Source organism: Anomaloglossus baeobatrachus, chromosome 4, assembly GCF_048569485.1.
Source record: "Anomaloglossus baeobatrachus isolate aAnoBae1 chromosome 4, aAnoBae1.hap1, whole genome shotgun sequence".
In the NCBI taxonomy this organism is placed as follows: Eukaryota; Metazoa; Chordata; class Amphibia; order Anura; family Aromobatidae; genus Anomaloglossus; species Anomaloglossus baeobatrachus.
This window is the reverse complement of record NC_134356.1, coordinates 574,379,766-574,397,240: the sequence shown is the minus strand read 5'-3', so window position 1 is coordinate 574,397,240 and position 17,475 is coordinate 574,379,766. Positions and strand designations below refer to the sequence as shown.

Below are 17,475 nucleotides of genomic sequence, written 5' to 3'. Positions count from 1 at the left end.
TAAAGGGGTAGTATATTGCCATCCCTTACATTGTAAAGTGGCCAGGCGTCATCATGTAATAGGAATAAAATCAATTCCCACCCACTAGTCCCCTCCACCCCCCTTTCAGTTCTGATCATATAGACATGTGGCTTCAGTAACCCCCTCACCCCACCCCTCTCCACATTTCCAGGCAAAATCTGCTTAAAAAAAATAAAAAATCTTGTACATGGATATATTTTAAAAGAAATGTCACCAGATTTTAGCTTCTTCAGTACGATGTATGGCAGAAACCCTCGCTCTGATGTGCCACTTGCTCGTCAGCATGCTATAATTTTGTTACAATTGCGGTTTCCTCCACTGTAGATGTAGCAGTGCTCTGAATGCTGAGCTCTGATAACCCGTCCACACCCCTGATTTTCAACTTTGTTTACACTGCACAGTGACAGTGTTGTGGACACAGAGTGATCTTCCTCATGTTGGATCCTTCCTCTTTTATCAGCCGTCAATATTTTACAGAGTTTTGTTTTTTTCTATCTATCGTCAGATGTGTAACGTCCCTGGCTCCTTATTATGGGATCACTATCAATTTCTGGTAAAACGTTTTGCCCCTGTGGTTCCCACGTCTGATGTCATCCGACTATGGTGTGGCCGGTCATATTAATGATGTATAATATAAGTAGTAATCATTCTCTATTCATGATCGCGTGTGTCTGAGCGTTCTGGTGTGTTCCTCGGTTGTCCTTCAGGTGTCCTAAGAGCATGTACTATCGATGTTTTGGCAGATTGGAGGATAAGTAAAAAGTTGCTGATAACCAGTGACGTAGGACAGTGGTGGCACTCGTGGCATCCTGACTTGTTCCACATATGGTAGTTAAAATGAATGAAAGGCCAAAATATTCAGTTTTGTACAATTGAGGTCCTGTTTATCTACAAATTCAGGGAGGCACCTAACTTTGCGAAATATAAAAAAAAAAAAAAATCTTTTACAAAGATCTATGTGAGCCTTCTACTCCCATTTAAACCATCTTTATTTTTATTTTTGTAGCTTTTATGTGGCACTCGTAAAGATGAGGCTAAGGACGCGGAAGGGGTCTCCGCGCAGCAGTCACGGTCCTGCCGGGCGCACTGCACGCACTAAGAGGAAGCACTCAGAAGAAGAGGAGGAGGAGGAGAGCTCACCTCTAGCAGAAAAGTTGTCCAAACCAGACACTGGTCTGCTGTCCACCATCAAAAATTTCATCAAAGGCAGCACAACAAAGGTAAGTCTGTGACCTGCTTAGAAAAAGTATGAAGATTGCTACATGTAACTGAGCGATCATGGTTATGTCTAGTCAGTCTGCCGGAAGTCTTTATTAATAGTCATTTTAACCACTTTAAAGGAACCGGTGGATATGTTGCTGCCCAATCCACGGGCAACGAGTATCCGTCCCTGGCTGTATGATCTCATGTATGTTTCACTCTGAAATGCGGCAACATTCAGAAAAAAACATACTTAAAAAGCCGCCGGGATTGAACCTCCATAGACTGGTAACAGGTGATCGGTGGGGGTGCTGCGTGTCGGACCCCTACAGTCATTAATTTGATGACCTAAATACTGGGACCCACCCCCTTTACATTTTTTAACATTTTCTTTTACCTTTTATTTAGTTACTCTAGGGGACTTAACCATATCTACTTACTTGTGTGTCCAAGTCATTATTGACCATAATATGTAATCCTGGCCATTACAACAGTGTGTTAGTAGTGACGGACATGGCGCCGATGCGGTGAATGTATGGCCAAATTTTCCAAGGGAGTAATCAAATAATTTTGCTGTTCCTAAAGGCCCCTATTCACATTAATTTAGTGCCTGCTGTATCCGGTGGCTCAGTGGTTAGCACTGCAGACTTGCAGACGTGTGTGGAATTAATGGCTCTATTTAAGTGAATACATATTATAGCCACTGAGACTAATTGGGTTGTTTCCCAGTGTAAATGAGCTCCGGTCAGTGTAAAGGCACACCGGCCAGCTGATCCTCAGTGGATGTGGATAGTACATGCCCCGATTTTGGACTGCTAATCACATTATCCTCCCGGAGATGGCCTACATGCTGAATGAGTGTGTGTGTGTTGGCTAACAATTGTTCATTAGAAAGCCATCTAATGTATATGGCTGGCTTAACCCAGAGATGTAGTGATACACTAATAAGTAATAACAGGACAGCTTTTTATTACTAGGAGGATCGAGAGAACCCTGCAAAGAGGAGCAGGGTGGAGCGTGACCTCGATAACAACCTCATCACCTCAACTCCTCGTACCGGTGAAAAACCAAGCAAGCCCATTGCACGCGTCCGGAGGAAAAGTCAAGTTAATGGAGGTAGAGCCAATGCTTTAACTATCAGGTTTACTTAGAACATGTACACACTTACTACATCAGACACCAAAAATTACCCTATATACTGAATTTTTCAGCCAACTTGTTTTACTTTTATGCTCAAAACGCGCCAACCCCCTCGGCTTATACGCAAGTGAGGGTCCCACAAAAACCTGTCCACAGGCACATAGACCACTCAGTGATCGCGGCCGGTGCAGGAGATTTGCGCCACCGCAAAGCATTCAACTGAAGTAAAGTGCTAACGGCGTCTGCCTCGTGTACCAGCCACGATCACCAAGGGCTTTATGAGCATGAGGTCCGCAAGAAGCAGGTAAGAAGATGCCACGGGAGCGGAGGATAGGTGAAAATATTTTTGTCTATATGTGAACAGTGACCTAATAGGGGACAGGAATGAGGACATTATTAAAGTATGGGGCACATTACTAGAGGGCTCATTACTACAGGAGACAATTTGAGCACATTACTACAGGGGACAATATGGGCACATTACAACCAGTACCTCCTGCATTTCCCACCCTAGGCCTATACTTGAATCAGTAAGTCTTCCCAGTTTTTTGTGGTAAAATTAGGTGCCTCGGCTTATCCTGTAATTTAGAATTCAACCCTCTGGTACTAATGTGCTCTAGTGAGGGATGAAACATACAGCCGGGGCCACAGCCTCTACTGCTCCAGCTGTTATAGAACTACAACTCCCAACATCCATAGACTGCTTGGCATTGTAGTTTCACAAAAGCTAAAATGTCTAATGTTGCTACCCCCTGTTTTACATTATACCAGTAACTCGTTTTCAGAGGGCTCCAATAATCTATTTGCTGGAATATGATCGGTATCTTTGGGGCGCTCGGTTCACTTAGTTCTGCCCGACTCTTCTTATTGTAGAAGCTGCGAGTTATGAGGTGACCCCTCAACATCTGAAGCAAAATGGAAAGCTGGATGATGCATCTGTTGCAACCAGCCCACCCAGGACCACGCTGCTGGGGACCATTTTTTCCCCTGTCTTCAACTTTTTTTCACCAGCAAATAAAAATGGTGAGTGATTTATGTACATTATGGTATGTCTCTTCACATACTGTTGACTTTGTATTCAATATATTGTATCTGGCCTTAATCATTTGAATTGTAAAGTAAAGCCATGTTTTTTTCAGGCACGTCAGGATCAGACTCTCCCGGGCAGGCAGTGGAAGCTGAAGAAATCGTAAAACAATTGGAAATGGAGCAAGTGGATGAGATCAGCACCAGCACCACCACATCCACTAATGGAACATCCTACCCCAGTCAGGGGACACCTGTCCGTTCAGCAGCCAATAGCTGGCTGGAGGCCGCAGAGAACGCGCCCGAGCGGGAAATGCCTACATTAACAGGTTAGCGCACTTTTTTTTTTTTTTTTTTTGTGTACATTTGAGAGTAAAAGAAAAAAGATGCTTTACTTCAATGCAACCTGTAATATCCAGATATCAACACTCATTTACTCCTGATTTCCTATGTTTTTGGGCTACTTTTCTTCATCCTCCATTGCGATAGCAATCATCTATGTTAACTTCTCTTTTGCACATTTATTAATTTCAGTTAAATCAGATTATAAAATCCATCATATCTGATTTCTCTATATTCTCAAAAAAGGAGAAAAATCCTTGTACAGGTATCGCCCGGCCTCCATTGCCAGAACTTCTAGAACTTTTTTCTTCCTTTTCATACTGTAGCACATTAACATCTTCAACCCAATTCCTTGGTGGTTTCACAGGGTTTTTTTTTTTTTTTTTTCTCTTTTTTTTTTTTCTATGCTTAAAACAAGAACTTTGATACTGCTGTTTGTTCACTTCGGCTTGTCTGAAGACATTGAACGTTCATCTTCGCTTCCTCTGGAATATCTAGTTAGAACAATTAAAATCATAAGTGCCTCTTTACCAAATTTATTTTTAATTTATTTATTTATTTATTTTTTACTTCCTCATACTCCCACTTTACTTTTATTAGTGATATTTAACCTTGATCCTAATGTTTGGTTTTTTTTCTCTTCTCTTCTTAGCCCCAGTGTCCCCAGACAGTGGTTACTCCTCTGCACACGCTGAAGCAGCATATGAAGAAGACTGGGAGGTGTTTGATCCGTGAGTTTTAGCTTTAGTTTTCTGTCACTTTATTTTTATATTTTTGTGCCCAGTTGCAACACATATTCAGAACACTATATCGTATTTTTTGGGGGGGGGTCCTGTTTTCTAAATGAGCTATACCTCATTTCCAAAACTTCTTACAGCGGATCTGTCACTAAATTTCTTTATACAGATTGTAGAAATTATTAAATACATTTTAGACCTGATGAGCTAATTATTTTGAAAACTTGCCGGAATAATTTTTATATTTTTAGTTTTAAAAAAAGAAAAATGTTTTTATTGAAAATTTTAAGATATAATATAACACACAAATGCGAGGTTACCAAACCCCAAAACAAAGCAAACATTCAATAAGTACTCAAAAGACATGTATTGAAGAGTCGCAGCTCTTTTGAAGGAGAAAAGCGATATTAGGTAAACAAGCAAATAAATGGAGGTTAATATAATTCCTACATTGGCTATTTGTTATGTACAGCGTTAACAATGACGGAGCTTCAAGCGAATGATTCACTATAACATTTGCGAGTACATTCAACAGGGTTTAATTCCTAGCTTCAGTTTACAACAGGCCAAGGCAAAATCTAAACCGGTCCCCTAGACTCTAAACCCAATTCATCAATCCACGGGGCCCATATTTCTTTGTCGCTCCATTGGGAGACCCAGACAATTGGGTTGTATAGCTATGCCTCCGGAGGCCACACAAAGCATTACACTAAAAGTGTAAAGCCCCTCCCCTTCTGCCTATACACCCCCCGTGCTCACGGGCTCCTCAGTTTTCTTGCTTTGTGCGAAGGAGGCAGACATCCACGCATAGCTCCACTGCTTGGTCAGCAGCAGCTGCTGACTAGGTCGGATGGAAGAAAAGAGGGCCCATAACAGGGCCCCCAGCATGCTCCCTTCTCACCCCACTCTTGTCGGCGGTGTTGTTAAGGTTGAGGTGCCCATTGCGGGTACACAGGCAGGAGCCACATGCTGTTTTCCTTCCCTATCCCTTAATGGGCTCTGGGTGAAGTGGGCACCGAATCGGTCTCCAGGCACTGGGACCGTGCTCCCTCCGCAGCCCTTGGGAATCTGCAGGATAGGAGCTGGATGTCGTCAGGGACAAGGCCCTGCTACTATGAGGTACTCTGTGTCTCCGTGGGGACCGCGCATGGAGCGCTGGTCCCATACACATTACAGCACTGCTGGGTGTGTTAGTGCGCCGGGCATGGAGCGCTTGTGCCAGACACTTTCCATCTCTGCTGGGTGTGTTAGTGCGCCGGACATGGAGCGTTTGGGTGAGACACTTTCCAGCTCTGCTGGGTGTGTTAGTGCGCCGGACATGGAGCGTTTGGGTGAGACACTTTCCAGCTCTGCTGGGTGTGTTAGTGCGCCGGACATGGAGTGCTTGTGCCAGACACTTTCCAGCTCTGCTGGGTGTGTTAGTGCGCCGGACATTAAACGTTAGTGCCATACACTTTCCAGCACTGCTGGAGGTGTTAGTGCGCCGGGGGACTACGCGCGGCCGCGCTTATTGCCGGCAGCGCTTATAACTTTAGCCCCCGGCTTCTGCGGCCTAGTGTCGTTCTTTCCCGCCCACAGGCCTGCCAGTCAGGGGAGGGGCGGGACGCTGCACGGATCGTCAGCAGAGGGCTGGAGCATACATTAGTATCCTCCTCCCTCCTCACTCAGTACAGTGGGGCGCTGGATTCCCGCACTTTTCTTGGGCACGCCCACAGTCTCCTCCCCCTCACAGAACGCCGGCAGCCATTCCTTTTAGCGATTCAGACGCTGAGGAGGAGAGGCAACACAGGGAGACCCAGGCAGGGAATCTGGCGACCACACAACCGCTCTGAGCGGTCGGTAAGCAGCACCTGTGGTGCTGGCCCCACTGAGTACCGAAGTGTATATATATATATATAGGCTTTTAGGCTATACATTGCACTGTACGGTCGCTCTGTTGAGTTTTGGCTATATACCCTCCTGGTTGTTCTCAGAGGAGACAACATGTCATCTGCAAAAAGCAAGGGTGCCACAGCACAGACGTATTTTGCTACCTGTACCTCATGTACAGCTGTACTACCGGCAGGGTCCACTGACCCTCATTGTGTGCAATGCTCGGCCCCGGTTGCGCTTACTCAGCCGGAGCCTCTGCTACAAGTGGCCCAGGTGGATCCACCTGCTCCCACTGTCCAGGTGACAGGGACGGAGTTTGCAGCCTTTGCTGACAAGCTGTCTGACACTATGGATAAATGGTCTGCTAAAATACTGGAAGCTTTGCAGTCCAGACCGGTGATTCAGGCCCCGGGCTCTATCCAATCCTTGACCCCTGGTCCCCCTCAATTGGAACAGCAATGTGCCCCGGGGGTAACCCACAGGTCTCAGGGTGAGGTCTCTGACACGGACCGCAGTCCCAGGCCGCCCAAGCGGGGTCGCTGGGAAATTCCCTCCACTTCATCACACTGTTCAGGGTCCCAGCAGGGGGACTCTCTGGAGGATGAAGCGGAGGTCTCATCAGGATTCTGATACTGAAGCCGCTCTCAACCTAGATACACCTGAAGGTGACGCAGTAGTGAATGACCTTATAGCGACCATCAATCAGGTGTTGGATATTTCTCCCCCAGCTCCTCCAATTGAGGAGTCTGCTTCTCAGGAGAAATTCCGCTTCAGGTTTCCAAAGCGTACATTAAATATGTTTCTGGATCACTCTGATTTCAGAGAGGCAATCCAGAAAAACCAGAACTGTCCAGACAAGCGTTTTTCCAAGCGCCTTAAGGACACACGTTATCCCTTCCCCCCCCGAGGTTGTCAAGGGCTGGACTCAGTGTCCTAAGGTGGATCCTCCAATCTCCAGACTAGCGGCTAGATCCATAGTTGCAGTGGAAGACGGGGCTTCACTCAAAGATGCCACTGACAGACAGATGGAGCTATGGTTGAAATCCATCTATGAAGCTATCGGCGCGTCTTTTGCTCCAGCATTCGCAGCCGTATGGGCACTCCAAGCTATCTCAGCTTGTCAGGCGCAGATTCATGCGGTAACACGTACATCTGCCCCACAAGTGGTGTCCTTAACCAATCAGGCGTCGGCGTTTGCGTCCTACGCCATTAATGCTATCCTCGACTCTGCGAGCCGTATGGCGGTGGCATCCGCCAACTCGGTGGTACTCCGCAGGGCCATGTGGCTACGTGAATGGAAGGCAGACTCTGCTTCCAAAAAGTTCTTAACCGGTTTGCCATTGGCTGGCGACCGCTTGTTTGGTGAGCGATTGGATGAAATCATTAAACAATCCAAGGGAAAGGATTCATCCTTACCCCAGTCCAAACCAAACAGACCTCAACCACGGAAGGTACAATCGAGGTTTCGGTCCTTTCGGACCGCGGGCAGATCTCAATTTTCCTCGTCCAAAAGGCCTCAGAAAGATCAGAGGAACTCAGATGCATGGCGGTCTAAGTCACGTCCTAAAAAGACCGCTGGAGGCTCCGCTCCCAAAGCAGCCTCCTCATGACTTTCGGCCTCTTCAAACCGCATCCTCGGTCGGTGGCAGGCTCTCCCGCGTTTGCGACATCTGGCTGCCACAAGTAAAAGACCGATGGGTGAGAGACATTCTATCTCACGGTTACAGGATAGAGTTCAATTCTCGTCCTCCGACTCGTTTCTTCAGAACATCTCCACCCCCCGACAGAGCCGAGGCTCTTATGCAGGCGGTGGGCACCCTGAAGGCGGAAGGAGTGGTGATCCCGGTTCCTCTTCAGCAACGGGGTCACGGTTTTTACTCCAACTTGTTTGTGGTGCCAAAAAAGGACGGATCCTTCCGTCCCGTTCTGGACCTAAAGCTGCTCAACAAGCATGTGAAAACCAGGCGGTTCCGGATGGAATCGCTTCGCTCCGTCATCGCCTCCATGTCCCAAGGAGATTTCCTGGTATCAATAGACATCAAAGATGCTTATCTCCACGTACCGATTGCGCCAGAGCATCAGCGCTTCCTGCGCTTCGCCATAGGGGACGAACACCTTCAGTTCGTGGCACTACCTTTTGGCCTGGCAACAGCCCCACGGGTCTTCACCAAGGTCATGGCAACAGTGGTGGCAATCCTACACTCTCAGGGACACTCGGTGATCCCTTACTTAGACGATCTCCTTGTCAAGGCACCCTCTCAAGGGGCATGCCAACACAGCCTGAACATTGCTCTGGAAACTCTCCAGAGTTTCGGGTGGATCATCAATTTTCCAAAGTCAAATCTGACACCGGCCCAATCACTGACATATCTTGGCATGGAGTTTCATACTCTCTCAGCGATAGTGAAGCTTCCGCTGAACAAACAGCGTTCACTACAGACAGGGGTGCAATCTCTCCTTCATGGTCAGTCACACCCCCTGAGGCGCCTCATGCACTTCCTAGGGAAGATGGTGGCAGCAATGGAGGCAGTTCCTTTTGCGCAGTTTCATCTGCGCCCACTTCAATGGGACATTCTCCGCAAATGGGACAGGAAGTCGACGTCCCTCGACAGGAACGTCTCCCTTTCTCGGGCAGCCAAAGCTTCCCTTCAGTGGTGGCTTCTTCCCACTTCTCTGTCGACGGGGAAATCCTTCCTGCCCCCATCCTGGGCTGTGGTCACGACGGACGCGAGCCTGTCAGGGTGGGGAGCGGTCTTTCTCCACCACAGGGCTCAGGGGACTTGGACTCAGACAGAGTCCTCCCTTCAGATCAATGTTCTGGAGATAAGGGCAGTGTATCTTGCCCTAAAAGCATTCCAGCCGTGGCTGGAAGGCAAACAGATCCGAATTCAGTCGGACAACTCCACAGCGGTGGCATACATCAACCACCAAGGCGGGACACGCAGTCGGCAAGCCTTCCAGGAAGTCCGGCGGATTCTGCTATGGGTGGAAGCCACAGCCTCCACCATCTCCGCAGTTCACATCCCGGGCGTAGAAAATTGGGAAGCGGATTTTCTCAGTCGCCAGGGCATGGACGCAGGGGAATGGTCCCTTCACCCGGACGTGTTTCAGGAGATCTGTTGCCGCTGGGGCATGCCGGACGTCGACCTAATGGCGTCCCGGCACAACAACAAGGTCCCGACGTTCATGGCACGGTCTCAAGATCACAGAGCTCTGGCGGCAGACGCCTTAGTTCAGGATTGGTCGCAGTTTCAACTCCCTTATGTGTTTCCTCCGCTGGCACTGTTGCCCAGAGTGTTACGCAAGATCAGGGCCGACTGCCGTTGCGTCATCCTCGTCGCTCCAGACTGGCCGAGGAGGTCGTGGTACCCGGATCTGTGGCATCTCACGGTCGGCAAACCGTGGGCACTCCCAGACCGACCAGACTTGCTGTCTCAAGGGCTGTTTTTCCATCTGAATTCTGCGGCCCTGAACCTTACTGTGTGGCCATTGAGTCCTGGATCCTAGCGTCTTCAGGTTTATCTCAAGACGTCATTGCCACCATGAGACAGGCTAGGAAACCAACGTCCGCCAAGATCTACCACAGGACTTGGAAAATTTTCCTGTCGTGGTGCTCTGCTCAGGGCGCTTCTCCCTGGCCGTTTACCTTGCCCACTTTTCTGTCCTTTCTTCAATCCGGATTAGAAAAGGGTTTGTCACTAGGCTCCCTTAAGGGACAAGTCTCTGCGCTCTCTGTCTTTTTTCAGAAGCGCCTAGCCAGACTTCCACAGGTACGCACGTTCCTGCAGGGGGTTTGTCACATCGTACCTCCTTACAGGCGTCCGTTAGAACCCTGGGATCTGAACAGGGTGCTGATGGCTCTTCAGAAACCACCGTTCGAGCCAATGAGGGATATCTCTCTCTCGCGCGTTTCACAGAAGGTGGTCTTCCTAGTGGCAGTCACATCGCTTCGGAGAGTGTCTGAGCTAGCAGCGCTGTCATGCAAAGCCCCCTTCCTGGTGTTTCACCAGGACAAGGTGGTTCTGCGTCCGGTTCCGGAATTTCTCCCTAAGGTGGTATCCCCCTTTCATCTCAATCAGGATATCTCCTTACCCTCTTTTTGTCCTCATCCAGTTCACCAATGTGAAAAGGATTTGCACTTGTTAGATCTGGTGAGAGCACTCAGATTCTACATTTCTCGTACGGCGCCCCTGCGCCGCTCGGATGCACTCTTTGTCCTTGTCGCTGGCCAGCGTAAAGGGACACAAGCTTCCAAATCAACCCTGGCTCGGTGGATCAAGGAACCAATTCTCGAGGCTTATCGTTCCTCCGGGCTTCCGGTTCCCTCAGGACTGAAGGCCCATTCTACCAGGGCCGTGGGAGCGTCCTGGGCTTTGCGGCACCAGGCTACGGCTCAGCAGGTGTGTCAGGCGGCTACCTGGTCGAGCCTGCACACTTTCACGAAACACTATCAGGTGCATACCTATGCTTCGGCAGATACCAGCCTAGGTAGGCGAGTCCTTCAGGCGGCGGTTGCCCACCTGTAGGACGGAGCCGGTTACGGCTCTATTATGAGGTATTATTTACCCACCCAGGGACTGCTTTTGGACGTCCCAATTGTCTGGGTCTCCCAATGGAGCGACAAAGAAGGGAATTTCTTTTTCGCTCCTAATTGGGAGACCCAGACAGTGGGTGTATAGCTACTGCCCTCTGGAGGCCGCACAAAGAACTACACTTAAAAGTGTAAGGCCCCTCCCCTTCTGGCTATACACCCTCCCGTAGGAGTACAGATTCCTCAGTTTTAGCTTTGTGCGCAAGGAGGTCAGACACGCACGCATAGCTCCATTGTTTTTAGTCAGCAGCAGCTGCTGACTATGTCGGATGGAAGAAAAGAGGGCCCATACAGGGCTCCCAGCATGCTCCCTTCTCACCCCACTGTATGTCGGAGGTGTTTGTAAGGTTGAGGTACCCATTGCGGGTACGGCGGCAGGAGCCCACATGCTGATTCCTTCCCCATCCCTTTTTACAGGGCTCTGGGTGAAGTGGGATTTACTGGTCTCCAGGCACTGAGACCGTGCTCCATCTACAGCCCCTGGAGAAGATGCTGGATGGAGCGGAGTACATCAGGGACATGGCCCTGCTTCCTCAAGGTACTCTGTGTCCCCGTGCATTTGGCGCTCACACCGCAGCATGCTGGGTGTTGTAGTGCGCCGGGGGACATCAGCGCTACGGCGCTTGTGCCATGGCCTCATTCAGCTTCGCTGAAGCAGGCACACTTATAGGAATCGGTCGCGCCGGCCGCTGGGACTGCGGCGCGGCTGGCACTTGTGGTGCGCCGGGGACTTCAGCGCGGCCCGCGCTTTTACGGCGGCCGCGCTGATAACTCGAGTCCCCGGCTTTTGCGGCCTGCTTCCGTTCGTTCCCGCCCCCAGACCTGCCAGTCAGGAGAGGGGCGGGACGCTGGCCAGTGCATCAGCGCCGAGGGCTGGAGTCGTTTTTACATACTCCAGCCCTCACAATCGGCACAGAGGGGACACTGTTTCCCGCACTTTTGTTTGGGAACTCCCACGGACCGCCCCTCTCCACAGACGCCGGCAGCCATTCCTGCTGACACGCTGAGCTGCAGAGGGGAGCCGGGGAGACCCAGACAAGGAATTCTGCAGCCTCTTACCCGCTATTCAGCGGGCGGTAAGCAGCCCTCAGGGCTCACCCCCTCTTGTGCCAGTAGTATTCTTAGTATTTTGTTTCTACAAATACTTTGTATTGCATAGCGCTGGTCGCCCTTTGGCTATAGACTCTCTCACATTGCAGAGAGCCAGCAGCATGTCGTCCGTAAAACGCAAGGGTGCCAAGGCACAGACATTATATGCTTCCTGCACCGCATGTGGGACTTTTCTACCGGCAGGCTCCACGGACCCCCATTGTGTGCAGTGCTCGGCCCCTGCGGCGCTTGCACAGTCGGGACCTCTGCTGGACGTGACCCAGGGTGTACCACCTGTGAATGCTGTCCAGGTGACAGGAACTGAGTTTGCAGCTTTTGCTGACAGAATGTCTCTCACTATGTCACAAATTCTTGACACATTGCGAGCTAGGCCTGTACTTCAGGCCACGGACACTGTGCAATCATTGCCCCCTGGTCCCCCTCAGCTCCAAGCTCCGGGACGGGCATATACACCTCAGGGTGAAGACTCTGACTCGGACGATGGCCCCGGGCAGCCTAAGCGGGCTCGCTATGACGGGCCTTCACATTCATCTCAATGGTCAGGATCCCAGCGAGATGAATCTATGGGTGATGAGGCGGACGTAACTGATCAGGATTCTGATCCTGGGACCGCTCTCAATCTAGATACACCAGATGGTGACGCCATAGTTAATGATCTTATATTTAACATCAATAAGATGTTAAATATTTCCCCACCAGCTCCTCTTGTGGAGGAGTCAGCTTCGCAGCACGAGAGAATCCATTTCAGATACCCTAAGCGTACTTTAAGCACTTTTCTGGACCACGCTGACTTTAGAGACGCAATCCAGAAACCCCACGCTTATCCTGAAAGGCGTTTTCCTAAACGGCTTAAAGATACACGCTATCCTTTTCCCCCTGAGGTGGTCAAGGGTTGGACCCAGTGTCCAAAAGTGGATCCTCCAATTTCCAGGCTTGCAGCTAGATCCTTGGTTGCAGTTGAAGATGGAGCGGCACTTAAAGATGCCACTGACAGGCAGATGGAGCTCTGGCTGAAATCCATCTATGAAGCGATTGGAGCGTCATTAGCGCCTTCTTTTGCAGCCGTATGGGCACTCCAAGCTATCTCAGCCGGGCTTGCGCGAGTTGACTCCGTCACACGTGCATTTGCCCCGCAGGTAGCACCATTGACCTCGCAAATGGCGGCATTCGCGTCGTACGCGATTAATGCTGTTCTTGACGCTACAAGCCGCACGGCAGTGGCGTCAGCCAACTCCGTTGTTTTGCGTAGGGCCCTGTGGTTGAGACATTGGAAAGCAGATTGTCATTCCAAGAAGTGCTTAACCAATTTGCCTTTTTCTCGTGACCGATTGTTTGGAGAGCGTTTGGATGAAATCATCAAACACTCCAAGGGTAAGGACTCATCCTTACCGCAACACAGACAAAACAGACCCCAACAGAGGAAGGGTCAGTCTGGTTATCGGTCCTTTCGAGGACCGGGCAGGTCCCAATTCGCCTCGTCAAAAAAGACTCAAAAAGACCAGAGACGCTCAGATTCTTGGAGGTCTCAGTCACGCCCAAAAAGGACAGCCGGAGGAACCGTTGCCAAGACGGCGTCCTCCTGACTTGCGGTCTCCGATTCCCACACCCGCGGTCGGTGGGAGGCTTTCCCACTTTGGCGACATCTGGCTGTCACACGTCAAAGACCGTTGGGTGAGGGATATTCTGTCTCACGGGTACAGGATAGAGTTCAGTTCTCGTCCGCCAACTCGTTTCTTCAGAACTTCTCCACCACCAGACCGAGCCGATGCTCTGTTGCAGGCGGTGGCCGCTCTAAAGGCGGAAGGAGTGGTGACCTCCGTCCCTCTTCAGGAACAAGGTCACGGTTTTTACTCCAATCTGTTTGTGGTCCCAAAAAAGGACGGATCGTATCGGCCCGTCCTGGATCTAAAGTTGCTCAACAGACACGTAAAAGTCAGGAGGTTCCGGATGGAATCCCTACGCTCCGTCATAGCCTCAATGTCTCAAGGAGATTTTCTAGCATCAATAGATATCAAAGATGCGTATCTCCACGTGCCGATCGCACCAGAGCATCAGCGTTTCCTACGCTTCGTCATACACGACGAACACCTGCAGTTCGTAGCGTTACCTTTCGGTCTGGCAACAGCCCCCCGGGTCTTCACCAAAGTCATGGCAGCAGTAGTAGCTGTTCTGCACTCGCAGGGTCACTCGGTCATCCCGTATCTAGACGACCTGCTTATAAAGGCACCCTCTCAAGAGGCATGCCAACACAGTCTGAAGGTGGCACTAGACACTCTCCAGAGTTTCGGGTGGATTATCAACTTTCCAAAGTCTCATCTAACCCCGACCCAATCTCTGACTTATCTTGGCATGGAGTTTCATACTCTCTCAGCGATAGTGAAGCTTCCACTGGACAAGCAGTGCTCGCTACGGACTGGAGTGCAATCTCTCCTTCAGAGCCAGTCGCACTCACTGAGGCGCCTCATGCATTTCCTAGGAAAGATGGTAGCAGCAATGGAGGCAGTCCCGTTCGCGCAGTTTCATCTGCGCCCTCTACAATGGGACATTCTACGCCAATGGGACGGGAAATCGACGTCCCTCGACAGGACTGTCTCCCTCTCTCAGACTGCCAAGGACTCTCTGCGTTGGTGGCTTCTCCCCACCTCATTGTCACAGGGAAAGTCGTTCCTTCCCCCGTCCTGGGCAGTGGTCACGACGGATGCGAGCCTATCAGGGTGGGGAGCGGTGTATCTCCACCACAGGGCTCAGGGGATGTGGACTCTGGAAGAGTCCACCCTGCAGATCAATGTTCTGGAAATCAGAGCAATCTATCTTGCCCTGCGAGCCTTCCAACAATGGCTGGAAGGCAAGCAGATTCGGATTCAGTCGGACAATTCCACGGCGGTGGCGTACATCAACCACCAAGGGGGAACACGCAGTCGCCAAGCTTTTCAAGAAGTCCAACGGATTTTGACGTGGGTGGAAAGCAGAGCGTCCACCATATCCGCAGTTCATATCCCAGGCGTGGAAAACTGGGAAGCAGACTTTCTCAGTCGCCAGGGCATGGACGCAGGAGAATGGTCCCTTCACCCGGACGTGTTTCAGCAGATCTGTTGCCGCTGGGGGACGCCGGACGTCGATCTGATGGCGTCACGGCACAACAACAAGGTCCCAGTTTTCATGGCACGGTCTCACGATCACCGAGCACTGGCGGCAGACGCCTTGGTTCAGGATTGGTCGCAATTCCGACTCCCCTATGTGTTCCCACCTCTAGCATTGTTACCCAGAGTTCTCCGGAAAATCAGGTCCGACTGCCATCGAGCCATACTCGTCGCTCCAGATTGGCCAAGAAGGTCGTGGTACCCGGATCTGTGGCATCTCACGGTAGGCCAACCGTGGACACTACCAGACCGTCCAGATTTGCTGTCTCAAGGGCCGTTTTTCCATCTGAATTCTGCGGCCCTGAACCTGACTGTGTGGCCATTGAGTCCTGGATCCTAGCGGCCTCAGGTTTATCTCATGAGGTTGTTGCCACAATGAGACAGGCTAGAAAACCATCCTCAGCTAAGATCTATCACAGAACGTGGAAGATATTCTTAGCGTGGTGCTTGGCTCAAGGGTTTTCTCCCTGGCCATTTGCATTGCCAATTTTTCTTTCCTTCCTGCAGTCTGGGTTGGAAAAAGGTTTGTCGCTTAGCTCTCTTAAGGGTCAAGTCTCCGCGCTATCCGTATTCTTTCAGAAGCGCTTGGCACGGCTTTCTAAAGTACGCACGTTTCTCCAAGGAGTTTGTCATATCGTTCCTCCTTACAGACGGCCATTGGAACCCTGGGATCTGAACAAGGTTCTCATTGCTCTCCAGAAGCCGCCTTTCGAGCCTTTGAAAGAGGTTCCCCTTTCTCGGCTTTCACAAAAGGTAGTTTTTTCTTGTGGCGGTCACGTCTCTTCGAAGAGTGTCCGAGCTAGCGGCGTTATCTTGCAAATCTCCCTTCCTGGTGTTTCACCAAGACAAGGTAGTACTGCGTCAAATTCCAGAGTTTTCTCCCAAGGTGGTTTCTTCCTTTCATCTCAATCAGGATATCACTTTGCCATCTTTGTGTCCGCATCCAGTTCACCAATTTGAAAAGGGTTTACATCTGTTGGACCTGGTGAGAGCACTCAGGATTTACATTTCTCGCACGGCGGCTCTACGCCGTTCTGATGCGCTCTTTGTCCTAGTCGCTGGTCAGCATAAGGGATCGCAAGCTTCCAAATCCACCCTGGCGCGGTGGATCAAGGAACCAATTCTTCACACATACCGTTCTGCTGGGCTTCCGATTCCATCTGGACTGAAGGCCCATTCTACCAGAGCCGTGGGTGCGTCCTGGGCATTGCGGCATCAGGCTACGGCTCAGCAAGTGTGCCAAGCGGCTACCTGGTCGAGTCTGCACACGTTTACCAAACACTATCAAGTGCATACCTACGCTTCGGCAGATGCCAGCCTAGGTAGACAAGTCCTTCAGGCGGCGGTGGCCCACCTGTAGGAAGAGGCTGTCTGACAGCCCGTTCATGTGGTATCTTTTTACCCACCCAGGGACTGCTTTTGGACGTCCCACTGTCTGGGTCTCCCAATTAGGAGCGAAAAAGAAGAAGGGAATTTTGTTTACTTACCGTAAATTCCTTTTCTTCTAGCTCCAATTGGGAGACCCAGCACCCGCCCTATTTGTTCTTAGGGTTTCGTTTTTTCGGGTGCACATGTTGTTCATGTTGTTTCTTAAGTTCTCCGATCGTGTTATCGGATTGAATTTGTTTTTGAAACTGTTATTGGCTTTCCTCCTTCTTGCTTTGGTACTAAAACTGAGGAATCTGTACTCCTACGGGAGGGTGTATAGCCAGAAGGGGAGGGGCCTTACACTTTTAAGTGTAGTTCTTTGTGCGGCCTCCAGAGGGCAGTAGCTATACACCCACTGTCTGGGTCTCCCAATTGGAGCTAGAAGAAAAGGAATTTACGGTAAGTAAACAAAATTCCCTTCTTTGTTTACTTACCGTAAATTCCTTTTCTTCTAGCTCCAATTGGGAGACCCAGCACCCGCCCCTGTTTTTTTGTGTGCACATGTTGTTCATGTTGAATGGTTTCAGTTCTCCGATATTCCTTCGGATTGAATTTACTTTAAACCAATTATAATTTTTTCCTCCTTCTTGCTTTTGCACCAAAACTGAGGAGCCCGTGAGCACGGGGGGTGTATAGGCAGAAGGGGAGGGGCTTTACACTTTTAGTGTAATGCTTTGTGTGGCCTCCAGAGGCATAGCTATACAACCCAATTGTCTGGGTCTCCCAATTGGAGCTAGAAGAAAAGGAATTTACGGTAAGTAAACAAAATTCCCCCCTTTGTCAAATTTAAGAATACAATTCCTTTTCGGTGTCCTGGCCATGAGGGAGTGAGGTTGTGCTTTTGCCTCAGCTCCCCCTTATCTCCCAG

The 17,475-nt window shown here is 50.2% G+C and overlaps 1 protein-coding gene across 1 annotated transcript in view; it reads left to right on the top strand.

The window, feature by feature from the left end:
- The window catches only part of CTDSPL2 (CTD small phosphatase like 2), a 92,102-nt gene that overhangs the window by 35,023 nt on the left and 39,604 nt on the right, over window positions 1-17,475 (top strand). Inside the window, exons 2-6 of the mRNA XM_075342893.1 lie at window positions 1,028-1,241; window positions 2,199-2,337; window positions 3,235-3,384; window positions 3,501-3,716; window positions 4,382-4,460. Of these exons, the coding sequence (XP_075199008.1) occupies window positions 1,050-1,241; window positions 2,199-2,337; window positions 3,235-3,384; window positions 3,501-3,716; window positions 4,382-4,460 (776 nt within the window). The 5' untranslated portion in view covers window positions 1,028-1,049. The remainder of the gene's footprint in view (window positions 1-1,027; window positions 1,242-2,198; window positions 2,338-3,234; window positions 3,385-3,500; window positions 3,717-4,381; window positions 4,461-17,475) is intronic.